The 26,777-nt window shown below is 42.6% G+C and overlaps 1 protein-coding gene across 2 annotated transcripts in view; it reads left to right on the top strand.

Moving 5' to 3' along the window:
- The window catches only part of LEP (leptin), a 129,170-nt gene extending 103,140 nt beyond the window's left edge, over positions 1-26,030 (top strand). The window contains exons 1-3 of one of the 2 annotated variants that reach the window (XM_078656138.1): positions 8,023-8,034; positions 22,109-22,284; positions 23,770-26,030. In XM_078656138.1, coding sequence (XP_078512264.1) covers positions 22,135-22,284; positions 23,770-24,129 — 510 coding nt within the window. In that variant the 5' untranslated portion in view covers positions 8,023-8,034; positions 22,109-22,134 and the 3' untranslated portion in view covers positions 24,130-26,030. Of the gene's footprint in view, positions 1-8,022; positions 8,035-22,108; positions 22,285-23,769 lie in introns of those variants that run through there. The other variant, XM_078656142.1, reaches the window with a different exon arrangement.
- Positions 26,031-26,777: the final 747 nt, after the last annotated feature.

Consider the following 26,777-nt stretch of genomic DNA (forward strand, 5'->3'; position numbering starts at 1 on the left):
AACTAAGGTGTCTAACAGTTACGGAATCGGTGGACGTACATTTTATAATTAAAATACGACAGGGCCAGTTACAATAAAATTATCTAGATATACATTTGCGGGCAAGTACCATGGGTGACGTTAATTCGAACTTTCAACAGTACAGTAATCAATAACACATCAGAACTTAATATCAATAGGGATGTCGAAATATTCAATCAATTCTCGTCCCCGCCCGCCATGTGCTTCAAAACTGCATACGTATCTCGTGATTTCAAGGTTCTGCAACCAGTACACAACAAGGAGTTACGAGTCCCATTTATTCTGGCGCCATTTTGGGCGAGGACGGGCAGGTCCAGGATATAGTCAAAATGTCTCTACCAACCATCGACTATGATGATGTTCATATGCTGTATTTATTAGAGTAACACTCAGATGTCCACATGAAATAAATTTGCCACAATCTAAACATGTCATTTTAATCTTTCCAAAGTTCTTCTAAATATTTGGGACCGTTTCCCTTGCCTCTGAAGCTCTCAGTGCCACTTCTTTGATGAATGTACTAGCAGGTCAGGGGTTCTCCTCCAAATCTCTCTTTTATGCAGCACTATAATTAATTGGTGCCACCTCTCCATATGACGATGCATGGTATAGTTACCACAACTATATTTTTTTTCGGTTCCTCTAGAGAGTTCATCGTGGCAGATGAAGCGTGTAACGTACCGGGCATTTACCTTTTTTTGCATGTACAGGAAAGGAAAAAAAAATCGAGCGTCCGAGTTCTAAGGTGTCCCAGGGCCATTTTAGTGGACCAGGCCCAAATCCAAAGAACAGGCCGCCATTTTGAGAGTCCTGTTGCAGCCGCCTGTCGCTGTAGCATCAAGAGCAGCCGAAACTCAGCTGAATGGCAACTGAAACGGTAAAGGGGCGCCCCACTACAGCAGACGAGCCAGGCCCAAATCCAAAGAACTGCTATCTCACAGGCTAATGGGGCGACCCACGCCGAGTTTCAGCATTGTAGGATGACCACACAAGTACAGCAACTTGCTAGACATCACCTCGGTGCCATCCGGATCTCGGCGCCCCACTGCAGATGAAGTGCCTCTCAACTATGAAACCACCACGGTGACATCCGGATCTTGGCGCGTTGTGCTGCCTTCGGCCTATTCGCACATCGGTCCGCTACTGACGCCATCTCACAGGCTAATGGGGCGACCCACGCCGAGTTTCAGCATTGTAGGATGACCACACCAGTACAGCAACTTGCTAGACATCACCTCGGTGCCATCCGGATCTCGGCGCCCCACTGCAGATGAAGTGCCTCTCAACTATGAAACCACCACGGTGACATCCGGATCTTGGCGCGTTGTGCTGCCTTCGGCCTATTCGCACATCGGTCCGCTACTGACGCCATCTCACAGGCTAATGGGGCGACCCACGCCGAGTTTCAGCATTGTAGGATGACCACACCAGTACAGCAACTTGCTAGACATCACCTCGGTGCCATCCGGATCTCGGCGCCCCACTGCAGATGAAGTGCCTCTCAACTATGAAACCACCACGGTGACATCCGGATCTTGGCGCGTTGTGCTGCCTTCGGCCTATTCGCACATCGGTCCGCTACTGACGCCATCTCACAGGCTAATGGGGTGACCCACGCCGAGTTTCAGCATTGTAGGATGACCACACCAACTTGCTAGACATCACCTCAGTGCCATCCGAATCTTGGCATCTCAACGCCTAGTGGTATCTTCCATACAAAAAATATTGTTACGCTGCCTTTGGCCCCATTCGCACATCAGTCCGCAACTTAGACATCACCTCGGTGCCATCCGGATCTTGGCATCTCAGCGCCTTGTGGTGTCAGTCAGAAAATATTGTTGTGCTGCCTTCGGCCTATTCGCACATCGGTCCGCTACTGACGCCATCTCACAGGCCAACGGGGCGCCCCACGCCGACTTTCAGCATTGTAGGATGGCCACACCAGTACCACAACTTGCAAGACACCACCTCGGTGCCATCCGGATCTTGGCATCTCAGCGCCTTGTGGTCTCTTCTACACCGGAAATATAGTAGAAAATATTGTTGCGCTGCCTTTGGCCCCATTCACACATCAGTCCGCTACTGACACCATCTCACAGGCCAACGGGGCGCCCCACGCCGACTTTCAACATTGTAGGATGGCCACAGAAGTGCGACAACTTACTAGACACCACCTCGGTGCCATCCGGATCTTGGCGCGTTGTGCTGCCTTCGGCCTATTCGCACATCGGTCCGCTACTGACGCAAACTCACAGGCCAACGGGGCGCCCCACGCCGACTTTCAGCATTGTAGGATGGCCACACCAGTGCGGCAACTTCCTACACACCACCTCGGTGCCATCCGGATCTTGGCGCGTAGTGAAGCTGCAGCAGCTGCAAATAAGCTTCAGACAGTGTTACAACCGCTGCTCAGAACTCTCAACTATGACACCACCTCGATGCCATCCGGATCTTGGCGCGTTGTATTGCCTTCGGCCTATTCGCACATCTGTCCGCTACTGACGCCGCCTCACGTGCCAACGTATTTTCTCCGCATTTTATACCCTATGCCGCATAACAGGTCATGTGACTTGTTTATAAAACTTTTCATTGGTTCATTTTACTTTTGGTTTCCTAATGATGGAAGGCTTGATCATATGACCTAAAAACAACACTTTTCATTGGATGAAAACTTTTTTTTTCCCCCAAACGATGAAAGCCCCACCTTGTTTCTGGATGTTTCAGACTGAAGCTGGCGTCACCATGAGAGCACCACCATCTCGTAGCTCCGTCGTGGTCATTCCGCGAGCAATCATGGCAGCCGCTCCCCACCAGAAGCCTGCAGGAGTCGGGGCCCCCAAAACTTTTGATGAATTCTCAAGGCGGAGGGGACGCTTTCGAGAATGGGGTCCAAGACCTAGCAGACAAGCGTCCGATTTCCAAGGTGTCCCAGGGCCATTTCAGTGGACCAGGCCCAAAAAGGAAACAGCCTGCCGCCATTTTGAGAGTCCTGTGACAGCCGCCTATCGCTGCACCGCAAGAGTGGGCGCAACTCAGCTGAATGGCGGATTTTGACACAGTGGACCAAAAGCGGACGGAATGGCAACTGAAACGGTAAAGGGGCGCCCCACTACAACAGACGAGACTCCACCTGGAGAGGCCCGTTCACGCCGCCTCCCCCGGGGCGCTCCACGCCGTTATTCGGAGCAGCATTGTAGGATACCAAAACCAGTGCGGCAACTTACTGGACATCACCTTGGTGCCATCGTTCTGCTGCCTTGGAACTATTCGCACAACAGTTTGCTACTGATGACCCACCCCCCGCGACGCCCCACGCCGTTATTTGCTGGGTGGCAACTTACTAGACATCACTTTTGTGTCATCTAGATTTCGGCGCGTTCTGCTGCCTTGGAACTATTCGCACAACAGTTTGCTACTGATCACCCACCCCCCGCGACGCCCCACGCCGGAAATCTGGACGTTGTGCTGCGTTGGGACTATTCGCACAGCCGACCGCTACTTCGTTGTTTTTCTCTAAAAATGTTTATATGTTATTACTATTTTTGTTTTCTTGTATATATTTATAAATTATTAAAGTTTTATAATCTTACTACTTTGTCGGAGTGCTATATATTTTTAATGTGACACATAATTGTAAAAACTTTGATGTACAAAGAGTCATCCCTGGAATCTTCCGCTTCACGCTCGGTCCCCTCCCCAATCACAATACAGAATGGTTTTCAGATAATAGCAACGCTTCTGCTGTGACGGATCTCATCGAGTGTGGGCCTTGATCTACTATAACTCCTTTGAAGACGGGTGATTCTTTACAGCTGTGGCCATAAACTACATCTGCAGGGCTAGCTGATAGCCTAGGACCGGCCTGGACAATCGGACACAGAGGAAAAGGAGTGTCAGAGGGTGCGGTAGTGAATAGGGCGAAAGGGAGGTGTCGGGCGGGCACAGGGTGTGATTCTCAGGGAAGAACAGCGCAGATGGGGGGAGGTTTATTACCCATGCATAAAACAGAGAGCGGGGGTGACCACTGCCTGGGGGAGATGCTTGCGAGGGTGGGGAGCCATGCTAAGGATCGACAGCGTTCACAGAGTGGATCTGGTCAAGGCATCTAAAATGGCTGCCGTGCACGACAAAAGTGTGGCATTTGAAAAAAGACAAGATGGCGCACACAATGTTTTTCAACAATTCCTGATTTCCTTCGAATCGAACGTTAACAGACGTTGGGGCATATTACCAAAGTTAAGCGATATTTATCCCTAACGATGCATTGCAAAGATTTTTTTACCGTCAGAAATTATCGCAGATAAACCTTGCTATTATCAAGGTTTATCGCAAATACGATAAAAAACGAGCGCAATGCATTAATGTCGCTGAAAACTCCGCGATATTCATGCATTACCGAGCTAATGCTCTTAGCCATGTTATCCACCTCCCATTGGATAACATGGCTAAGAACTGCTCAGGGCAGCTGTTACTTTTTGGAGATATTCGCGCTTATCTCGAATATCTCCAAAAGTTGATAATAGGAGATAGCGATGTTAGCGACTGTTTCCAGTCGCTAACATCTTGGCATGCCCACTTTGCATGTCATTAGTGATAAATATCACTCACATGCAAAGTGGGACCCAAGATGGTCGCTATCTCCTACTAGCCGTCGCTAACTGGTGTTAGCAACAGCTAGGTAATACACATATAATTTTATCTCCGCGAAGCGGAGCGCTGTTACAGATATATATCTTGTTTTTGAACGTTAATTTCTCAAAATGCACTGAAGCACATATATTGAGACATAGCAAAGGCACATCGGGCTACCAGTCCCTAATATTTTACCAAGTTTCGTGCAAATCCATTCAGCCGTTCGATTATTATTATTATTATTTTTTTTTGCCCCGCGGGGCCCTTTTAAAACCTCCACATCAAACCTAGGGGGTCAGCGAGGATCTACTATGCCCCCTTATGGTCATCAGCCGTTCGATTATTATTATTTTTTTTTTTTTTGCCCCGCGGGGCCCTTTTAAAACCTCCACATCAAACCTAGGGGGTCAGCGAGGATCTACTATGCCCCCTTATGGTCATTTGCCCCTTCGCTTTGGCCTCCTCTTGTCTCTCGATCCTACCGAGAGACAAGATGGCGGCCGCTACGTACTGTTTGGAATGTTTACAGACACCGGAGAGCCAATCAGCTTCGCTTCGCAAAGCTCCGTAACGCGAAAAGTACGCGAAGCGGTGCGCTGTTACAGATATATATCTTTTTTTGAACGTTAATTTCTCAAAATCCACTGAAGCACATATATTGAGACCTAGCAAAGGCACATCGGGCTACCAGTCCCTACAATTTTGCCAAGTTTCGTGCAAATCCATTCAGCCGTTCGATTATTATTATTATTATTTTTTTTTGCCCCGCGGGGCCCTTTTAAAACCTCCACATCAAACCTAGGGGGTCAGCGAGGATCTACTATGCCCCCTTATAGTTATTTCCCCCTTTGTTTTGACCTCCTCTTGTCTCTCGATCCTACCGAGAGACAAGATGGCGGCCGCTACGGACTGTTTGGAATGTTGACAGACGCCGGAGAACCAATCAGCTTCGCTTCACAAAGCTCCGTTGCGCGAAAAGTCCGCGAACCAGAGCGCTAACCGGTCCGCTGTTACAGATATATATCTTTTTTTAAACGTTAATTTCTCAAAATCCACTGGAGCACATATATTGAGACCTACAAAAGGCACATCGGGCTACCAGTCCCTACAATTTTGCCAAGTTTCGTGCAAATCCATTCAGCCGTTCGGGCTAAAAGTGAGGCCAACCGCCCTATGGAAAACTCAATGTTAAAAACACGTTTTGGGACCCCCCTTTTTTCTCGGCCCCCACTGGACGAACCCCCCCCAAATTTTCAAAGGCTGCTCAGAAACAAAATGTGCCATTTTCCTGAAAATTTCAGCCGATTCCGTCCACAAACGCCAAAGTTATTAGACATAGAATTTTCAAAAAACCCATAGAGAAAAAATCCTAACTATATATACCTACTGGCGACCGCCAGTAGGTAATATATATATATATATATATATATATATATATATATATATCTTTATCTTTATTTTGGTTTCGGACAGTTTGGCAACGATGTTATGGTATTGCAATATTACTGTAGTTGATATTCTGACATATAACTCTGAAAACTATTCTGTCGATACTACGCAATAGAAAAAGTGGCCCCAACTAATCAAATGTAGCTTGTCTGTCGCACGCCTCTGCGCCCTCATTATACCCTAATGTAATTAGGCATGCATGTACGTTAATATAATACATTTTTTTTAGTCTGTATATTGTTTCTCAATCTGTACTCACAGTTTATCAAAGCCATAAAAATCTATATGTACAACACCCAAACAGCACATGATGTTTCCGTTGGTAATCAAGCTTTTCTTATGGTAATGCTCCATTTTGCTCACATATGGACGTAAAATACATATTTAAAATGAAAACATTGTTCTTTGTTTGTGGTAGCATCATTTTTTTTTATTTCAAATATATTTGTATCAAGAGACATTTCACGAGCACAAACCAGCCTATTCTGCTCACACTCAGCGCTTTATGGATAGTATACTGTTCCACGCCTTGCATATATTCAAATGAAAACACACAAACCTTATGTATTAAAAAATAAATGTATAATTAGTAACAATTCTCCTACATCAACAATGTGTACACAGATTTTGTCTGTAAGAGAGACGTTTCATGGGCCTGTTCGTTGTTTACAAAATACTTTTCCAACTCAAAATTAAATCACATCTCTGCCCCGAAAGAATCGTCCCTAAGCTGATATATTAATAAACTAAGAAGGTGTGTCCCTTTACTCCAGAATTTGATGTCAACGTTGATAGTTCCATGCTGCCGTTTGGTTCGTCTAAATAGTCATTGTCAAAAATGTATTTAAATATTTTGGAACATAATTATTTTTTACAGACCTTTGTTAAAATGGGACAAATTAATAAAGAGCTGGGAGAAAATGCCCTGGTGTGTTGGTGAGAAAGATTTGAATGACAATGCCCCTTCATTTTATCCTCTTCCTTATAAGACTTTGTTATTTTATCATTTGGCCACATATTCCTATAATTATTTTTTCTTTCCTCGTGTCTTTCTTCCCCATTTTAGTTTTTATTGTCCATCTATTTCCATATTTGCCTTTCTTGGCGTACCTTTTACCGTACTGACTTTGATTTATATTTCTTTCTCTTTTTATTTCTACTTTCATTTGTTTTAATTTCTTACTTGCAGTCTTCTTTCTCTATTCTTTCTTATGTGTGTCTTTATTTTCCTTCCTCTGTTTCTTTAATGTTTTCTCTTGCTCACATTTTCTTTTCAAGTTCAATATTTTATGTGTTTCTTTATTTCTCTTTTGATTTCTTCCTTACACAATCTCTTTCATTCTTTCTCCTTATCTTCATTTTATTTTAGCTGGCCCTTTATCCTGTTACATTCTTTCTCTGTTTGTCTCTATGCTTCTGGCCCTCTGCCTCCCTTTAATGCACCCAAAACCATCCCATCCTGGACAGACGTCTAGCAAAATCTATATTACACTTTGAAACTGCTTTTCTCGGGGAAAACGAAAGTACAGCACAGAAGCCCTGGCAGCAGTAGCAACGGTTTCCACAACATCCAAAAGACACGAGCTGGAAGTCATAAAAAGTTGAAATCAGGAAAAGTTTTTACAACTCCCAGGTGGACTGGCCGCAGACTGTAACCAAGTCTTCCTGCCAGGAGTTTTCTTTTTTTTTCAGAAGCATCCTTTTAACACTATCTACACAAGCTTAGTATGAGAAAGCAGAATTAGGCATCAGTGTATCTCCTGGGGGGATGGGGGAGGGCACTGCAGCAGTGGGGCCTGGTGACTACCTGCATGAAGCAGGAACTGACAGCCTGCATGAGTAAGCCTCTATTCTTGTGCAATGGCAACCCCTTCCTATAAAAAGGCAGCAAAGTCATGGGGATGTGACAGAGCGAAAGCCAGGGAGTTCAAGGTAAGACACTCCTCGCCTCTTTGCCAGGGATTGAATTGTGCCTTTTCTGTGCTGCTCTTGTGTGTCAGGCTGCCAGGGAAAGCCTGGCTGCCTCGTGCCCTGAGTCAGGCTGCGTAGCCCGGGGCAGCGTGCCATGTGCAACGGGCATCCACGCCTGGGACACGTGCGAAAGCCCAGTCATTCCTTCGCCTGCATCAAGTCTGAGATCCGTTCCTGGTTCATCTCGGCAGCAGTGCTTTCTGGGACTTGTTGTTCTCACGTTCCCGTTCTAAAGCAGATGAGGCAATGGGCCTCTGTGCGCTGCGGGATGTGTAAACAAAACTGGCCTTCAACCGAGGGTAGGGTGGCAGCCCTGTGACATGGTAATAATGTGCGTGCCTGTTTTTATCAGAGTGTTTAATGTATCAGAAAGAGTAGTTTGTATTGTGAAATAGGATCATGAATGCTGCATGGTCAGTTTCTCGAAAAACATGCATTTTAGAGGAACTGCGATATTTGTTTGGTATTTTGGTTCTGTCAATATTATCAGAGCTAGACGAGTCATCTATTTCAGCGGAGGTGAGTGACAGATGAAGTTTTTGGTGTCCAATTCACAAAGTCTTTCTGTGAGTAGATGTGTTTTACTCCTAACCAAGATGCGACATATTCTTGAAATTCCAGGAGTAAAACATATTTGCTTAGGGTAAATAAAAGTTTTGGAAATTGGACAAACAGCGCTCACTGTGAGATGAACTGCATGTGGAAGCTTAGGAAAATGTAGGCTGTGATTCCAGTGTCATTGGTTTGAGCTGGACAGGGGCCCTGTGACAGAAGTCCTCCGCAGCATCGCATGTTCCCCATTCTACCAGCAAGTGATTATCAAATGTGGTTGGGTGTTGATAGAATGGTTGCAAGACCATGCCCATTCTGTCCTTGGCACCTCTGCTGATAATGCCAAAAGGGTGTCTTATTGGGCCAATTTTGGATGTAGGATTGTAGTATTTGTAGAATATGATAATTGACTAAAAGTGCTTGCAATTAACACGCCAGTATGTGTTTGGTCTGGATAAATATTGTCACAACAGGCCCTGCTGCACATTTAGAGAAACTGAGGGCTCGGTGTGTATATAGCCTGGGGAGGTGGAGGTAAGCGTGTAATAAGTCTTCGTATCCACAAAGAACACATACATGTGATTACAGGCGTGAGAACCAGACTTGTGCAAGCAAGGTACACGCCAGTCGACCTGTGGTCACTGAATTTGATCGTAAAGGTTTGGTTTCTGGGCCTTCGCTTCTAAAGTGTGCTCACTGAATTCAGGTCTCAGTGGCCTCACCGCTTGCCAGCTTAGAATACGCTGGGGCAGATTTAAAAGCCCCTTGCGCCACTTTTGCGTCATATTTCCCATTTTAAAAATGACGCAAAAGTGATGCAAGGGGCTTGTAAAAATACCCCGCTGTATTCATCTAAGTGGCTTTTTTTTTAGCAACGGCGTTGTGAATTATTTGCATAATATTTAAAAGGTACTGAATTACCTATTTATTGATGTATTGCCTTTTAAGAATGCGGCTCCTTAGAGTGCATGTTAAACATGACCAAGACTTGAGTTGCTTTAACATGGCTGTTGGTTTTTGGTGGAGGGGGTATTATTTGCTTTGGTGGAAGGAAAAAGTCCTCATCTGAGGTTTTTATGTTAGCAATCATTACGCACTCGCTTTATAGGGGATTGCAAGCGTGAGCGGAAGAGGGAAAAGTAACATTGATGTATGGTCATTTTAATAGATCATTCAATGAATTGAGTTGCTGTCGTAATGTTTTCCGACGATGATATCATTTATAAGCTGAATAAACATGAAAAACACAGTTGAGTTACCCGAACAACGTTCCTGCTCGTCTTTGGCTTCGAGCCCGTACTGGAGGTGACATTGTTTCTGCCTGCGCGCCAAGATGTGCCTGGAGCCCGGGCTTTCGGGGGGACGCGTTGCGTTGTCTCTGGTAGAAAGCAAGTCCCATCAAACGTTGCTTTGTCCAGCTCCCAGATTCCGCTTATACAACTGTTGGCGCTCTAGACTTGAGTGCTGGTTGCTGTCATGGGCCCTTTCCTTGGTTTACAAGAGACTTATCATATCAGTTGCGGGTAGTATTATGTTTTTGAAAGGAAACACTAATTCGAGCGCCTAAAAACGTCCCAGATTCAGGTTCGCTAAAATTATGCAACAAGGGAGGACACGATTATGCTGTATGTTTAACTAAATTATGCGTCAAAAGAGGAAAGGTATGCACATCACATTTTGTGATAGCATTACGTCATTAGTTTCTCATTTTACACATTCACAGTGTTTCTGGAAATGTTTCAACTTTTAGCACCTGTTTAATGCCCAATTACATGAATAAGCAACTGAAAGGTGATTTGTAAACATCGGCGATGGGCCTTCCACTGTGTGGCATCAAGTGTCGCTCAATTTGAGTAACTTTTGACCAATTTATGTTATAAACTTTTTTTTGCTAAAGTCTACAAATGATGCAGCAGATGGTGGATTATGTGGCAAATGTTGCATATCGCCACAGCCGTTCAAACGCATAAATCCATTGGCTCTGACCCAGGAATAAGGAGTGTGTTGGGCACAATTTATCAGTGAAGGTTGTGTGTCCGGGAGTTTGTCATGCTAAGGACTTGCAAAGACCTTCTCCAAGCCCCAATGCCTGAAGATACTCGGATAAGACTTAGCCCTGTAAACATTATTTATTCCTCGGTGGTTTGTAAGGCTCTACCTGCTGCCATCAGGCCACTTTAGAGTGGCAAGAAGGGGCTAGAGAAGGGGCCCTAGGGAAAGGGAAGGACAGCAAGGAGGTGAGAGAGGGAACAGGACAACACAGCACACAGGAGGTAGCATGTCTGTTTCTTCTCTATAAGGCACCAGAAGGCCTGGCCTAACTATCTCCAGGCAAAAATATCTTGTTCTAAATATTGTTAACAAAAATATTGCAGCAGTGAAGTAATTAACTCTACAACCACAGGAGGCATATTTTTGTAAACAATATTTAGGCCACAATATTCTAATTATCAGTATTCTGCAGTAGATCTGCTCCCACTGAAGGTGCTGTAAGGCACCAGAGCAACGCTCTCTGCAAGGCTCGCATACACATTAATTCCCAGGTTCAGTATCTGACCTTGGGCCCATTTTTGCCTTCATGGGGTGGGTTGTAGGACTTCAACTGCAAGGCCAGTCCAAGTTAAAGTTTTGTATGATTCCCCTCTCGGCTAGCAGCACGTGCTCTCGGTAGGACATGTTTTCTGCCACTTTACTGAGATCATAGTTTTGCATGCGTGCTTGGATTCTATCCCAAATCCTGTTGTGCTTAAACCATTACTCAACTCTTATCCCACGTTATGCAAATCACTGATTATATTGTCTGGAATGTTTCGTGTGTCATTCCAGGAAGGAGAACCACCCAACACTTCATTAGTGCTCGCCTCATTGTAGCATCTAATTTTCTTTTGTGTTACTTCATCAAATGGGATGACAACTTCATCCGTTTCTTTAATTCTTTCTGCTTTTCGGTCCTGATACTTCTCTTCAGATTAGTGTCTCCAGTGTGGTTAAGGTTGCTTACATGTGTTGTCACTTTCCTGAGTTCGACATGTTTCTCTATTATTGTGCTCTGCAAATTGTGCAGCGCTCTGCTGACTTTAGGCGAGGTTAGCGCTATGCAAATACCACACACATACTTACAAGCACTGCAGCAGAATATTAGATCCTTTTAGCATTCCTGTGTCCTGCGTGCAGTGGCTCGTCATATTTTTTCCCCAGTTTTCTCTAGAGGTTAGCAAACCGCTGAAAGCACGAGCCAGGCTAGAGCTGAAGCTCGGCTCTGGTTAGGCTCGAAGTCTTGTTGGAACCTCGAGCCCATAAAGAGCCGAGCTTTCATGTGGCTTGTTCTTGCCTCCTCTAGGCAGGATGTGGCATTATGGCCATAACTGCTGACCGGGTTGGAGTCTGGCGTGGGCTCAACATCCTGTTTTTCTGGGCAAATCACTTAATCTCCCCTGCCTAAAAAGAATAAATATGTAATTGTGTAATGTAACTGACGCCTATGTAAAGCTCTCCAATACCTTTCGGTAGAGTTCACGCTATTTAAAAAATGCACAAAGAGATAGACACAAAGCCCTGACACAAGGAAAGACAAATAGATATCCATTTCCTTATTTGTGCAAAGTGAAACCAGAAAACCTGGATAAATCACGTCTCCTCCCCTTAAATTGTGTGATCTTAGGCAAATATCTTATTTCACCAAAACTATTTTAGGCACTTTGAAATACATGTGTTCAGAATATCAATTGCCCAAAAGCCTATTGTGCTTGATTGAATGCACTACAATGATGGCTCTATAATAATCTGGGTCACCTACATGTCAATTGTATTGCCTTTCGGGGCAATAGTGTTTCATGTTTAAAAACAGTTACTTTTAATGAGTACTTCCCTGATGCATTGCTATTTATTCATGCCAAAGCTTCACATGTTAAAGAAATACACACACTTGAATTTTGGAGCAGCTTCATCGTGCTTTTATTTATAAAGTTTTATATATAGCGCTAGCTAGACCCGTGGGTATCAGAGCGCTTTAAATACACAAAGGAAAAGAAAAATTGCAGGACATGAGGATGCATGAAGATATAAGTAAAGACATAATACTTATGTATCCAGTGATGGGAGAATATGCTTTTGGGCAATTGATATTCTGAACACATGTATTTCAAAGTGCCTAAAATAGTTTTGGTGAAATAAGATATTTCCTGATTTGTACAAAGTGAAACCAGAAAACCTGAATGAATCACGTCTCCTCCCCTTAAATCGTGTGATCTTAGGCAAATATCTTATTTCACCAAAACTATTTTAGGCACTTTGAAATACATGTGCTCAGAATATCAATTGCCCAAAAGCCTATTGTGCTTGATTGAATGCACTACAATGATGGCTCTATAATAATCTGGGTCACCTACATGTCAATTGTATTGCCTTTCGGGGCAATAGTGTTTCATGTTTAAAAACTGTCACTTTTAATAAGTACTTCCCGATGCATTGCTATAATTTATTCATGCCAAAGCTTCACATGTTAAAGAAATACACACACTTGAATTTTGGAGCAGCTTCATCGTACTTTTATTTATAATGTTTTATATATAGCGCTAGCTAGACCCGTGGGTATCAGAGCACTTTACATACACCAAGGAAAAGAAAAATTGCATAACATTTCAGGACATGAGGTTGCATAAAGATATAAGCAAAGACACAATACTTATGTATCCAGTGAGGGGAGAAAGACGCAGGTGGTTGAAACAGTCAGATAACCACCGTCCTTGAAGGTCAAAGTGATGAGGGAGTCCATTAGGTTATTAATGCCTAGGTTGGTTGACTTGGTCGTTAAAGTATTGGTTGAGGAGAAGGAGTTTCAGGTCCTTTTTGAAGCAAGAGAAGGAGGGGTTGCACAGTAGTTTGCTGAATTATTAAAATCGCTAACTTTTTCAGGGCTCTGCTCGGTCACGGACGGGTTCTAAGATCCGAGCCCGACCATTGTCCGGGCCCTGGCTTGGCTACTGGCTTCCTCACCTCTAGTTTACCTTGCAGTAGCTGCACTGGAAGCTTTATGCCTCGGCAGCTCAGCGGTGGCTCTTAGTCGGGACACCCTGGCACTAGGAAGAGATACAAATGGGCACCTTAGTGAAACTCGAGCTCCAGGCGCACATACAGAGGGGCACAAAAAGAACCCCCCCTGGCACTCCGAACCCAGAAAGGGCTGGAAATTTAGAGCAGCACTTCAGTAGTACAACGCACCCCTATCTCCGAGGACCCGTTGGTGGTTCACAAATTGATAGAATAAACGAAACAAACAAATAGTGTTTGTCTGCAAAAGTACAGAATGTATGTATGCTAATTGTATGCATGCTAATTTTTCACTTCTGAATAATTTGACAAGTGTGTGTGTTCTTTTACTTGATCACGCTGGCCTTAATGCACTAAAACATTGCAGCCTCAGCATTGAAAATGCCATTGCCTCTCCTGCTGGGACTTGTATGGCCTAGTGCCTAGAGTCGCAGTTCACAGTTTTTTTTCTGTAAGTGAATGTGATTGGCTCACAACTTTGGTGTAAATTACACCTGAATTTCCGCAAGTAAATCCGTATTACAAAACAACGCTTTGTAAGACAAACCTTCCGTTGTCAAGTGTGCATTCAATGTACACGGTTTGTAACCCAGTCTGGCTTGCCTACCACTGCAATGTGTGATCCTGGACTCATCGCTTCTTGTCCCAGTGCCGCTGCTCCCTCTGGTAACTTACGGGACACTTCGACCCGGCCTGGGCTCCAGTGTTATGGCTGAGGGGGTATGCTCGGAGGTGTTGCACTACTCTTACATCCTCGCTTGCTCTGAGACAGGCATCTGCAGCCTCTTTTTAATGCCGAGAGGCGCGAGCGCCAGTTGTTGATGCCAACTGCATAGGAAGGGAACTGCTCGCTGAGATCAGCAAAGAAAAGCAGTTCCCGATAAGCTGTCTCGAGTCACTGCGAAGACTCTTTTGAAGGAAAAAAGCGTTCTTGGATGAGGGGTCAGCATCAAATCATTCTATCCTAACAGGGAATATTTTTATTAGCCAGCTTCTGCTATTCTTTTTTGCAGTTTCTTCCCTTACTGTGGTTAAAGGCCTCAGACACATCGCGTGTTGGCGCTACATACACCCTTGGAAGAAATTAACGCCTCGGGTCCCCAAAGGAGCCATGTTAGCGCTATACAAAGCCAATGAACTGTCTAAAATGCTCCCAGAAGGCGCAGCGTGCATGACTCAGCAGTCAGCCGCTGCTCCAGCCACGGCAGACAGTGAGTTATGGCAGCACTGGAGGTGTGAGAGGCTGAGCTGAGCTGCCCTCGGGAAACGTCTGGACCAGGCCTTCCCGGCAACGACGCCGGGCACCTGGGACCTCGAGGTGGTTCAATGACTTTCTCACAGTCCCACTCCCGCGGCACCTCCTACGCCGAAAATCTGATGTTCAGGAACACCCAGGATAGCATTCAAAGAAATGGCAGACACCACAACCACAGACATTTCCTAAAATTCCATTACAATTCCAAGAAGAATAGGACCGTTTGAAGCTTGATAAATGAAAAGATGTAATCTGGCTGCCAAATGGTTAACATTCATCCAGAGAGCCTCAGTTTCCAAACCTCGCCTCCCTGCTTAAATAAATGATGTGATCTTGCAAAAAATGACTCCAACCCTCTGTGCCGGTCCCGTTGTCTGCAACACGTTGGAAGTGAGTAAAATGCTAGCAAAAAGTGCTATACATATACCATTTAGATATTCGAGTTTTCTAAATTCTGCATGTTCTTTATTTGTGGACCTAGGGGTCATATTTACGAGGGGATTTGTGTCGTTTTTTGCACCACACAATGTGGTACATGTGCGACGCAAACCGCGAATGCAATTTATGAATCCGCGCAAGACCACTTTGTGTGGCCCTGAGTGGCTTCATAAATCTTGAGTAATACAACACAGTGTAAAATGCTGCGTCCATTACTCTGCCTTGAGAAGGTTTTCCATGGGCGTTGCGTGTGTGTTTCCAGGCCACAGAACTGGTAAAGTTGGGAATGCGTCAAAATGCTACACCATCCCAGGGGAGGCAAAATGAGGAGAAATATATTTATTTCTCCTCTTTACTTCCTCTTTCTATGTGGGATCACTGACTGAATATCAGAACCAAAAATATTGTGCGGACAGAATATCATGTCAAAAATATCGAGGACCAAATTATCGAAAAGGTATGTGCAATTAGGAAGTATAGATTTACTATTCTTAACTCCATAGCTACATAATGTGAATATATATATATATATATATATATATATATATATATATATATATATATATATATATATATATATATATATTTATTTATTCAGATATAGCCGAAAAGCATTACCTGTGATACTGCTGTGAAAGCAATAAATGAGCGTATTGTGAAACCGAGCGTGCCAGACAGAGCCTTTGCTTACCTTCGTGAGAGGCATTTGGAGAAAAAATCTAGATATATATGTATGTATGTATACATATATATATGTATGTATGTATACATTATATATATATTTAAATATATATATATATATTTATATATGTCATCATGGTACATTATATAGTAAAACTTTGCTTACCTATAGAAACTTACCTTCTGGATATTTTTGTTCTTGGCACGATATTTTTGATCTTACAATATTTTTTTCTCTGATATTTTGTCTAAACACCTTGTATGTGTGCTGCAAGAGGACAATGCCTCAGTGGATTGTTTTATGCAGGAAGGTACCCCTCCTTGCACAAAAAACAATCCTGCATGCACCGGAGGCGCGCTTGCTCTATTGTGCAAGGGTGCCTGCATTGGCACTTGGCTGCCAAAAAGACGCCAGCTCGGTGACAAAAAGGAATGTCCCTTATTCTTTCAAATACCGTGGATTTCTGCCCTGTTCCTGTGACGCAGCGCAGCAAGGTGACTTGCTGCACTGAGCTGCATCACAATCCCATAAATCTTCCCCTTAATATATAGAGGCAGCTGTTTGGGGGAGAAGTTTCTTTGGTATGGAGAGTAAGTCTTTGTGTGAGTGATAAACAAAGAAAGGAAGTTTACATTAAAGTTTTCTTTGTAAATGTCACTTGTTCCCCTAGATGGCAATATAACACCATATTGCAGATTTTAACTAGTTTCTATTTTTGTATCAAGTGTTTGTCAAACAGGTAATGTTTATTGAAAACAATGCAAGATCTTGATAAAAACACAATTTTCCTTGTTAAAAAACATGCTTTGTCTGTAAAAGGGAATGATTGTTGAAGCTGTTCTCTGCAAGGCACACCTAACAATGGCCAATGATTAGGATTACAATGTAGATGTTTTGCTTTTCTTTTGTGAACAGAATGTTGATTAAAGAATGGACAGCTGTAAAGTTGTGCTGTAGTTTGAGACTGTCACTATAATGCGGAACCCATATATTACAGTGACCTGTAACCAATTTTCCATATTTCACTGGGATCCGTGATATATTTCCCATATTTCATGAGTCCTTGTGAAATATGGGTTTTATGCCATTACATTTTGTGAAATAAATGCACCTAAACATGTAACTGATAGATAGTTCTCCCAACTCGCCGTAGCAGCCCAACACATGCTCCATTTGGTCTTGGGCTATGCCCTGCCTCCTGCCATAGTTGGATGTAGAGCAAGGCCCTGTGCCAGCCGCCGGCGGTAGAGGGAGCACCGGCCGGGCGGTGATGTGGGGAGGGGGAGAGGCAGGGTGGGGGTAGTAATTTATGGATTACGGACTTTAACAGGTAAGTACACATATAAATAAATAAAACGAATTTTGTTGCATGCACTGCATCACCAAATGCGATGCAGTGCGCGCAACAAAATTTGTTTTATTTATTTATATGTTTACTTACCTGTTAAACTCCATAATCCATACATTACTACCCCCCACCCTAACCCTCCCCCTCCCCACGTCACCACCCGGCCGGTACTCCCACTACCGGCCGCTGCTGCCCTGTGCCCAACTCGCCATGGCCGCCCAATCCCCACTGTGCACAGCCTGCCATGTACCCATTCAGCCTTTATTTAGTCAGGCCCTGCCGCCAACCACCTTTGGAAATGCACTGAAGGGGTTGGTTGCAGGGCTTGCCTGGCCTTGCACCCGGCTCAATTTTCTAGAATACAAAATGTATACAGATTAATTGAATATTGCCAAAATTAGTAGTGAATGAAATTCTAATTGCCATCCCATTTATGTTTCTCCCCCTCCAACAGATGTGCCCAGTATGAGACATAACCAACAGTAAGCTAAACCCACTAAACATCTGCAACATTTTATGTGGATCCATCAAACGGTGGAACATTTATTAGTAGATGAGCATAAATTCCCTCCTCCTTGATGGGCATGTATGACATTGGGAAAACAAGGTGTAGGCTACACATGTTAAGTCGCTGCCAAATTTTGTTCATATCCATCGGACTAAGCCAAATCTTATGGAAAATCAAATATATTGTCCCCCCAATTTAACTCATCGCACATTGGATATGAAAAAACCCTGAAATACCTATACTCGGCACAGTTTTATCAAACAGTGCCAAAGTTATAAGCAATTCAAAAGTGTGTTGCCCTCTTTTGACTCCCACTCTTGATGGTTTACACAAAACGTGGCATATTAATTAAAATCCAAACCTTACAGGCTTCTGCCAAGATTTGTGCAGATTCATCACAAACTGCCAATGTTATTAAAAAAGATTTTTTTTTGCAGTGGTGCTGAAAAGGTAAATAGTTTTATTTATTTATTTACTTACTTTACTCTTGGCCGTCGTACGTCCGACTCCAAAACGAACGCACTGTTGTTTGCAGTGCTTTTGATATTTTGCACTTTTTTGGGTGAAATACATCCAAAATGGGCACAAGGACGCCTTTCACACTAACCAACAGAACCAAGTGAAAAGTTTTGTATCTCATGTAATTACACATCATTTTGCTTATTTTTTCTAGATTTCCATATAATTATGCCAGAACAAATTATGCAAATATCGCACATTCCTAAATCAAATGTGCTGAGTCCCTGCCCAATTTTGTGCAGAACAATCAAATGCTGCCAAAGTTATTACTAAATGAAAAATATTTTTGACCCTTCTTTAATTTAGTCCTTGGATGTATCTTCACAAAACCTAATTTTATTGCACTGGGTATCATTGCTAATTTCAGGATTATACATCAAGGTGTGCCAAAGATACAAGCAAATTGACAAATGGCTTTTCAGTTGACAAAATATACCAAAGTGTTAATCCATTCATGCCCATCTAGCATGTTTTTTAAACGCTTACATCTCGCTTTCTGAATTAAGTTCTACATTACTGCCAACTTTGATGCAAATTCATTCAGAGGTTATTGCTTTATCTTTCAGCAAAACTTCTTAAGAGGAGTAACCTGGAAAAGGATACACTTTCCACCCTCCCCTTCACTTGGCAAATCCAAATATGCTTTTTCAATAAAAACACTTTCTCAAACATAGCTACTCGTTGGCTCTAGCAACTGTATAATATATATGGAAGAATGCGTATATGACGTACATTCTAGATGAAACTTTCCAAAGTTTGTGTTTTAGCCATCAAAAGGATTTTGTTTCATATATGATGCAGATCAATGAAGGGGATGGGGACGAATTATAGAGTTGGTGCCCAAAACGTGTTTTATACAGAATATTGAATGCGAAAAACAAAAATGCGAAATGCAATTTTACTAAGGTTGGCACGCAGCTCACACTCAGATTCATTCAGTTGGTTTTATTAGCTTGGTCATTTTTTTTAGAAATACCCAAAAATGAAGCTATTGAGTATACAGGATATTGTGGGCATAAGAAGATTGCGACTGATATATATCGTCTTTCAGACATAATAGATAGACATACTTATGCTCATATAGATAAGTTTATCTATTATTATTGTAGAAACAGAAGAAGTTACAAAACCTTTATTTCTCTGTCAGCAGGACAGAACCTAGAAATATATCCCAATCGAATTGATTATTTCAGCTAAAAGGAGACATGATTTTTATTACTTGTAATATAAAAACATTTTTGTTAACCACGCTCCGTCTAATGTGAATAATGCTACTGAGAGTTAATTGGGTTGCATGTTTTCACCTGAAAGATGGTAATATCAAAACATACTAAAAGGTTAAACATGATATGTTTTATGTATTACATACTGTACTTTTAAAGGTGGGAAATCTGTGTTTCATGTGTGTGAGATACATGTCTGTTGCTAGTAAATAGTCACATCTAACATGTCTGTAGATTCATATATACGCATATGTGCACATAGGTACATTCACATACATATACACGTATATACTATTTCAGGCAGGCTTTCCTTTTCACAGTGTGAGTCCTCATTTCTTGTACTTTCCCATTTCAGCTACTGAAATACATTTTTCTCAGATTGCATCGGAGTGTGAGACACGTGCACCTTCAGGATAGCGCCATTTTACTTTAGCACGCTTTTGCCCTGTTGACGTGCACCTTTTAATTTAGCACTCTTGCTCTGTTGAGTAAAAGAGGCTTAAAGATATTTGAGGTACAACGAGTCACTCAGTGTAGCCATTTCTCATATGAATACTTTTTCCAGCATTCCTAGTGTATTAGTCATAAAACCCCAAAGTTTAGCAGCATTGGATATGCTCATGGTGTGAGCAGAGATAGATTGCTGGGGAAGTAAGGTAATAAAATGTCAGGTTGTACATATCTTGCAAAAAAATATTGGAACAACAATATAGACGATGAAAATATCAACAATGTGAGTATATATTTGTTTACGCGTACTATACATAATTCCACATATATGTACCTTAACAAAATATATATCTTTAGGGTGCATAGATGTGGAGTTAAGAGTAGTAAATCTACACTTACATCACTAACTATAGACAAAAAAGACACACAATGGCAAACCAAGGTTAAGCGCTTCAATCCCTGTTGCTTTTTACATAAGTATCCTGTGTATCTACTTCCAGCACCTGCCATCGTAGAGTGTCACTGTTACAAAAAGATTCTTTGGAATAGAAGGTGCACCAAGAAAATATTCGAGAGAACAAATTGAGTCCATCAGTCTTCTTTATTCAAAACATTTGTTAAAACCGGCACCCAGCCAACGCGTTTCGTTCCTTTGTGCAGAAGGAACTTCATCAGGGCTTATTGAGTAGTGTAGGGTGTACACAACGGAACCTAATAATTCACAGCAGTGTAATCCGGTTGAACGGGTCACATTGGGGGAAAGCAGGATCAGATCCCGGCAGGTACATTTTATTTCCACTTGTGCAAATCATGCACAAATGTATGAATGGATACACTGTGAGAAACCGAAAGGCGACATTCTAAGTCGGTGGACTAGGCTGAGGAATAACAGCAAATTTCACTTCTGATTCTCGCCCCCACATTCCTGATGTATAGGTTTTGCAGAGTAGATCTATGAAACTCCCGCAAACTTAGGAGTATGTCAGGAGAATATCAGGAATAATTCAAGAGTAAGACAGAAGTAAACCAAGAGTAGGTCAAGAGTAAATCACACCAACTGACAGAAAATAAAAATTAAGCCACTAGTCTCGTGTTCTCTTTTCCCCTCTTTTCATCTTCCACTCACTTTCAGCCTCTCTTCTTAGTTATTGATCTCTGTCTAAGACGTTTTTCAGTCTCCTCTTTTTCTTTTCCACAGTTTATGTCACCCAGTTTATAATAATATTTGCTGTTTCTCACCTAACCTTAGTTTTTCACTCTATCACACTTACTATTTTCTCCTCTCTCTATAACCCTATAAAGCACAATGTGTTTCTCACTGTCTCTCGTGCTCTTATTTCCTCTCTTGTACTCTCACTTCCACACTCATACTGAATCTCTATTTTCTTTTCTTGCAATATGCTTCCTCTCAATCCCTGGTTACTTTGCTTTCCCACACTTAACTTAATTTTTTCACCTTCACTTCATTTGCTCTTTAATGAATTTATTCCACACTTTGACACTTTTTCTTGCTTTCTCTGTACCCCTCAGTATCTACCAGCTCACAACTAACCTTTTCTCTCTCAAACCCTCAATCTTGATCCCCTCTCCCTTTCTTTGCCTTGTCTGTTGCTCTCGTTTTTGTGTCATTCTAGCTAACTCTACCACAAGTTTGTTTCACCACTGCCAGTCCTCCAAACCCTTTTTCTTTCACAGCATTTCTTTCTCACTCTCTTTCTCCATCTGCATCTCTCTCCTGCTCGCCACATTGCCCAAACCTTTTCACCGAATATATACTTACCTTCATGATGTTATGGTTGTTGATTTTTTTGGGCACAATGTTTTTGCATGTTGCTATGTATGTTCTCGAACGGCATATTGCATTCGAATCACTGCTTGTAGATAGTTTATCTGTGCTGAAGGCCATGTCTTACTACTTGCAAGCCTCCTTAGAGGCCTGGAAAAACAGAGCGCTCTGTCAGCTGTTTGTGTGGCACCATACTAAATAAATCTCTGTCTTCTCCATGTTTAGGCCTCTCCAGAAGTACCTGTGAAAAAATGCGCTACACTGGCTTCCCGCTCTTTGGATTCTTCTGGATGTGGATCCCTGCATTCAGCTGTCGGCCAATCATGGTCGACCAGCTTCGGGCAGATGCCAAGAACCTCACCAGGACCATCATGGCCAGACTGCAGGAGCACCCCAGCCAGGTATGGGGCTGATCATTGATATTAATCCCAAAGTCATGATTGACACCTTTTGTTCAAGCTGGAACCCAAAAATGCCATATTACCTTACCTCCAGAAATATATTCTAGACTCAAATGAGATAGGGGGTTCTTTCCTGAGCACAGAATTATCGAGTGGATCACAACACAGTCACAGCGACACTAAAATATAAACCAAAATACAAACTATTTAAGTCAAATTTGTGATTCCTACTCTGTTCCCCTCTTTGTGGAGCACAGACCTCCAGCGTATGAGAGAGCATCCTTTCTGGCTGATTCCCCTAGAAACCTTAGGATTTTTTGTGTTAAAGCATCCCAAAGTGCGTACTATGCGCCCCTGCCCCTTGTGCACTTTATATTTAAACCACTGCATCGTTTTCATCAGAGTATGGCACAGACCTTGTACTAATTAAGTATCTACCATCTTGAATGTCTCTACTGTATCTTTACTCTTTTGGAAATGTGACTCCCAGTATTGCACGCAGTATATTTTTCCGAGCAACTATTGCTTGTTAAACTTGCTAGTCAATCAGATTACTACGATAGGGCTTAGGGCTGCATTGAGTAGCAATGACACTCAAACTCTCCACAAGGCAAACCAGAAAGGGCCAGCCAATGGCTGCTAGGAAGTATGCCATATAAGTACGATAGCCATACCACATAATTTAGATATCCTTGCTACATAATCCTAGCGGCTGTGACAAGGATAGTGCACTTTAGAATCTCTATCTATCTATCTATCTATCTATCTCTCTATCTATCTATCTATCTATCTATCTATCTATCTATCTATCTATCTATATTTATATATATAAAATTCTACCTACCAAATCAGATTCACAACTTGGAGAAATTTCCCAAAAACTTTTTTATGCGATTGAATTCTCCTACAGGCTTTTGTTGATTGTAAACAAGTTTATCCATTCTCTTGTTTTTTTTATACTTCACAGCCTTCATGAAGTCTTTTGCTTTCTGAATTTCAACAATTTTGTCAATTTCATAAAGTTTGTGAAGAAAACCATTTATGGTTGGTAACTTCACCCAAACATGTAAACGCACTCACATTTTTTATGACAAGGCACTGAAAAGAAATGTGGACCAATAAGTTATTTAGGACAACTGTACTAATAACCACACATTCGTTTATTTATTACTACAGTGCAAAGATCACAGTTTCATTTATTAACATAGTACAGCAAAATTGACATAAAACACTTTTTACTGCCACATAGATTGCATGTGACAATGTTGCCAGAAATGTACATAATTTCTACACTTTCCACATTTTAGGTCAATCCTTTGTATTCTAGTCTGACATTATGAGGAGCATTATAACCTGTATTGTGATGACATCTGTAGACATTGGGAGGTCATCCTTAGTAATAACATGTGAAATGTGTGTTTTTTCATTGCAAATCAAATGTTCCTTAAGCACAAAAAACAGTAATGTCCTTTTTCTCTTGCACAGTTCATTTTCCTGAAGAATCTGAAAGTTAGCGGCCTTGACTTCATCCCTGGAGAGCGCCCCATGGACAACTTGGCCTCCGTGGATGAGACCCTAGACATCTTCCACACAATCCTTTCAAACCTCCCCCTGGGCAACATGGAGCAGATCCTGAACGACATCGAGAACCTCCGGCGCATCCTCCAGTCCCTTAGCCAACTGCTGGGCTGCAGCGGTCAGAAGAGAATTGACATGGACACCCTGGGGAACCTGACAGAAGAGTACGCCAAGTCTCCGTACACGATGGAGAAGGTTGCAATGGACAGGTTTCACAAGAGCCTCCACAAAATTGTCAAACATTTGGACCACACCATGAGCTGTTGAGGGGGACAATTCCACCCACCATGAACATTGTTCCATTAAACTTCAAAGGGCTGTTTAGGAGGAGAGCACTCTAAGCCAAAGATTACCAAGTTGAGGGTATCCACGGTTATCACTAGTTCTCAGAAATCCTCATAGGAGATCAGAGAACAAGGTTTCTCTCACTGCACCACAAAATCTGTAAAGGGGTCAGAGGCCCCAGAGATTTCAAAATACACTTAGGATCAATGGGTTTCCAGTCGACCTGTGAAAACCTACCAGATAGTGATATTTTTGCATAGTCGACATCGTATTTATGGACATATTTTATTAATGTTATTTATTAATTATAAAACATTGTGATACGCTCAATCCATTAGAAAGTTTTAGAGGGTGAAGCCAAAGTCTTTGCACATCTTATGTTTGAAAGAGGACAGTCTCACACAGGCGAGGGGGGGGGGACTTTTATAGACTGTTTAACTATGAGTGGATGAGAGAGAAATATGTTTTTATTTATATTTAAAAGACACCTTTATACATAATGTTGGTGCGAGTATAGACCACTGTGTTCTAATTGTAAGATTATAAGAACTGCAAATTTGTTGAAATAATCATTTAGCCAATTGCCCTTGGACTTTTAGCGGTTAACCAGAGAAACCTCTTTAACATGAAGGCACATTTAATATACATAAAAGGAATAGAAGCCAGGACCATTAAGCACTCTGCTGACACGGCAGCCATTTTGGAATGGGGTATAGGTACTCCCTGAGGGTACTACTACTGGGCTATGGCAGAAAATTCAGTTCATTGATAGGTACATTACGTAGGGATATGTAATGCATAAATAATAGCAACCATTGACATTTCTAATTGAATGCAAAAGTGGTCTTATAACAATTATTGATTTCGGGTTGCATAGCAGGTAATTGTGAACTATCTGACTTCGTTCTGGATCAAAAGAAGGCAGCAGTTTCATTTTAGTTCCACAATGGCTGCTCATTGCACTCATTGTGAACAGGCTCAGTTCAAGGCTGGCCCCGCTCTGAGCGCACTTAGATTGATGTTTGTAATTTAAGTTGATATCAGTTTCTATGAGGACCTTGTTCTCCTTTTACAACGTATTTATTAATGCCAGTTGCTTTCCATCTTTTCAATGTTCTAAGATTGCTTGAGTTTAGCCCCTGTCGGATTTTCAAGCAAGAGGAGGCAAAGAGCATCTTTTTTTAAAGAAAAAGAAAAATGTATTTATTTATTTATTCTATGAACTATTTTTAAATTAAAGTTTGTACTAAACATTTCGTTTTTGAGTGATATCTGGTTGTTGTTTTTTCGGCTAGAACTTTTAGACCTGAGACTTTCATCATCACAAAAAATATTGTTAAAGGAATCTCAGGGCACCTAACACAGTGTTTGGTTGCCTCAGAGAGAGAGAGAGCTATTCTTATCCCTCCTCCGCCCCACGAAAGATTTTATGATTTTGCAATATGCAACAAAATTGCAAAATCTGTACTCTTGTACATTTCCCGTAATTTTCACCAAAGTCCCCAAAAAATTGTAACAAAAAAATGAAATAAGACAAACCCGTTTTTTGTTGGCTCTCTGCTGTCGCTAGTCCAATAAGCAACGTGATGTCAGCAGGCAATAGTAGTGTTAAATTCCTGTGTTGCCTGCATTTACAGCACTTGCACATGCAAGCCTCCCCCACTTCTGTGCAGAGGGCCTCATCTAGCACCCTTACTTTTATGACACCCCCTCTCTGCAGCCCCCTGTGAATCCTGCTGCACTGGTCGGCCTCTCTCCCTTCCCACCCTCTGTGCTCCCACTGCAGTGCTACCTCTGACACCCGACTACCCTCCGGCTCCTTCCATATCCGTGTGTCCTATCGCCCCCTTGCCCTTGTCTCCTGTGACCCCATCCCATCTCCCCCCACTGCTCATGACTCCTCTGCTGCTCCACTTTGCCTCCTGTGCCCACCCTCCTTTCACAACTCATCCGCCTTCCCACTAGATTCTTCTCAGACCACCACCATGTCTCAGGTGCCCTCTGCTACCACATGTAGCAATCGAAAGCAGATTGTCCAGTGCCCAAGAGTGCAAAGTTTTAGAGAGTTTTAAAACTGAAATCTGCACTCTATGGCGCTGAACAGCCTCCCACTCCGCGGAGTTGTGCTGCTGGAGACTCTGCTAGGTTACAGGTCGTGACTTGGCAGTCTTCAGCAATGACGGACCTCAGACCAAGCAGTATTTTTGTGGTAAACACATTTTCTGACTTTTGCAAAAATTATGTACATTTTGTGGAGTTAAGCAGAAAATGTAGCTTCTTCTCGCTGCAAAACGTGCCAACCCAAGCAGCAAGATCCAGGGAGGGGGGGTCTATCTTATTTATAGATCTTCCACAGCACCAGGACAGTTGTTTTACAGATGTAAGAGACACATCATTTCTCAATCACTAACAGACTCAAGAGCCTAATGCAGTGTGTGTGTGCAAGCCTCAGAGGCATGGAGATCCTATATCAATCACAAACCACCCCACGGCCAGATTTTAATGAACGTGGCTATCCACTCTGAGGTTGGAGCTTCTCTGTCACTAACAAACCATCCCCTGGAGCAGAGCCTAATGCACTGTGTGTGCAAGACTCTGAAGTAGGGGACTTCTCTCACAAGCAAACCACT

The sequence above is a fragment of the Lissotriton helveticus genome, chromosome 1_1, assembly GCF_964261635.1.
Source record: "Lissotriton helveticus chromosome 1_1, aLisHel1.1, whole genome shotgun sequence".
NCBI lineage: Eukaryota > Metazoa > Chordata > Amphibia > Caudata > Salamandridae > Lissotriton > Lissotriton helveticus.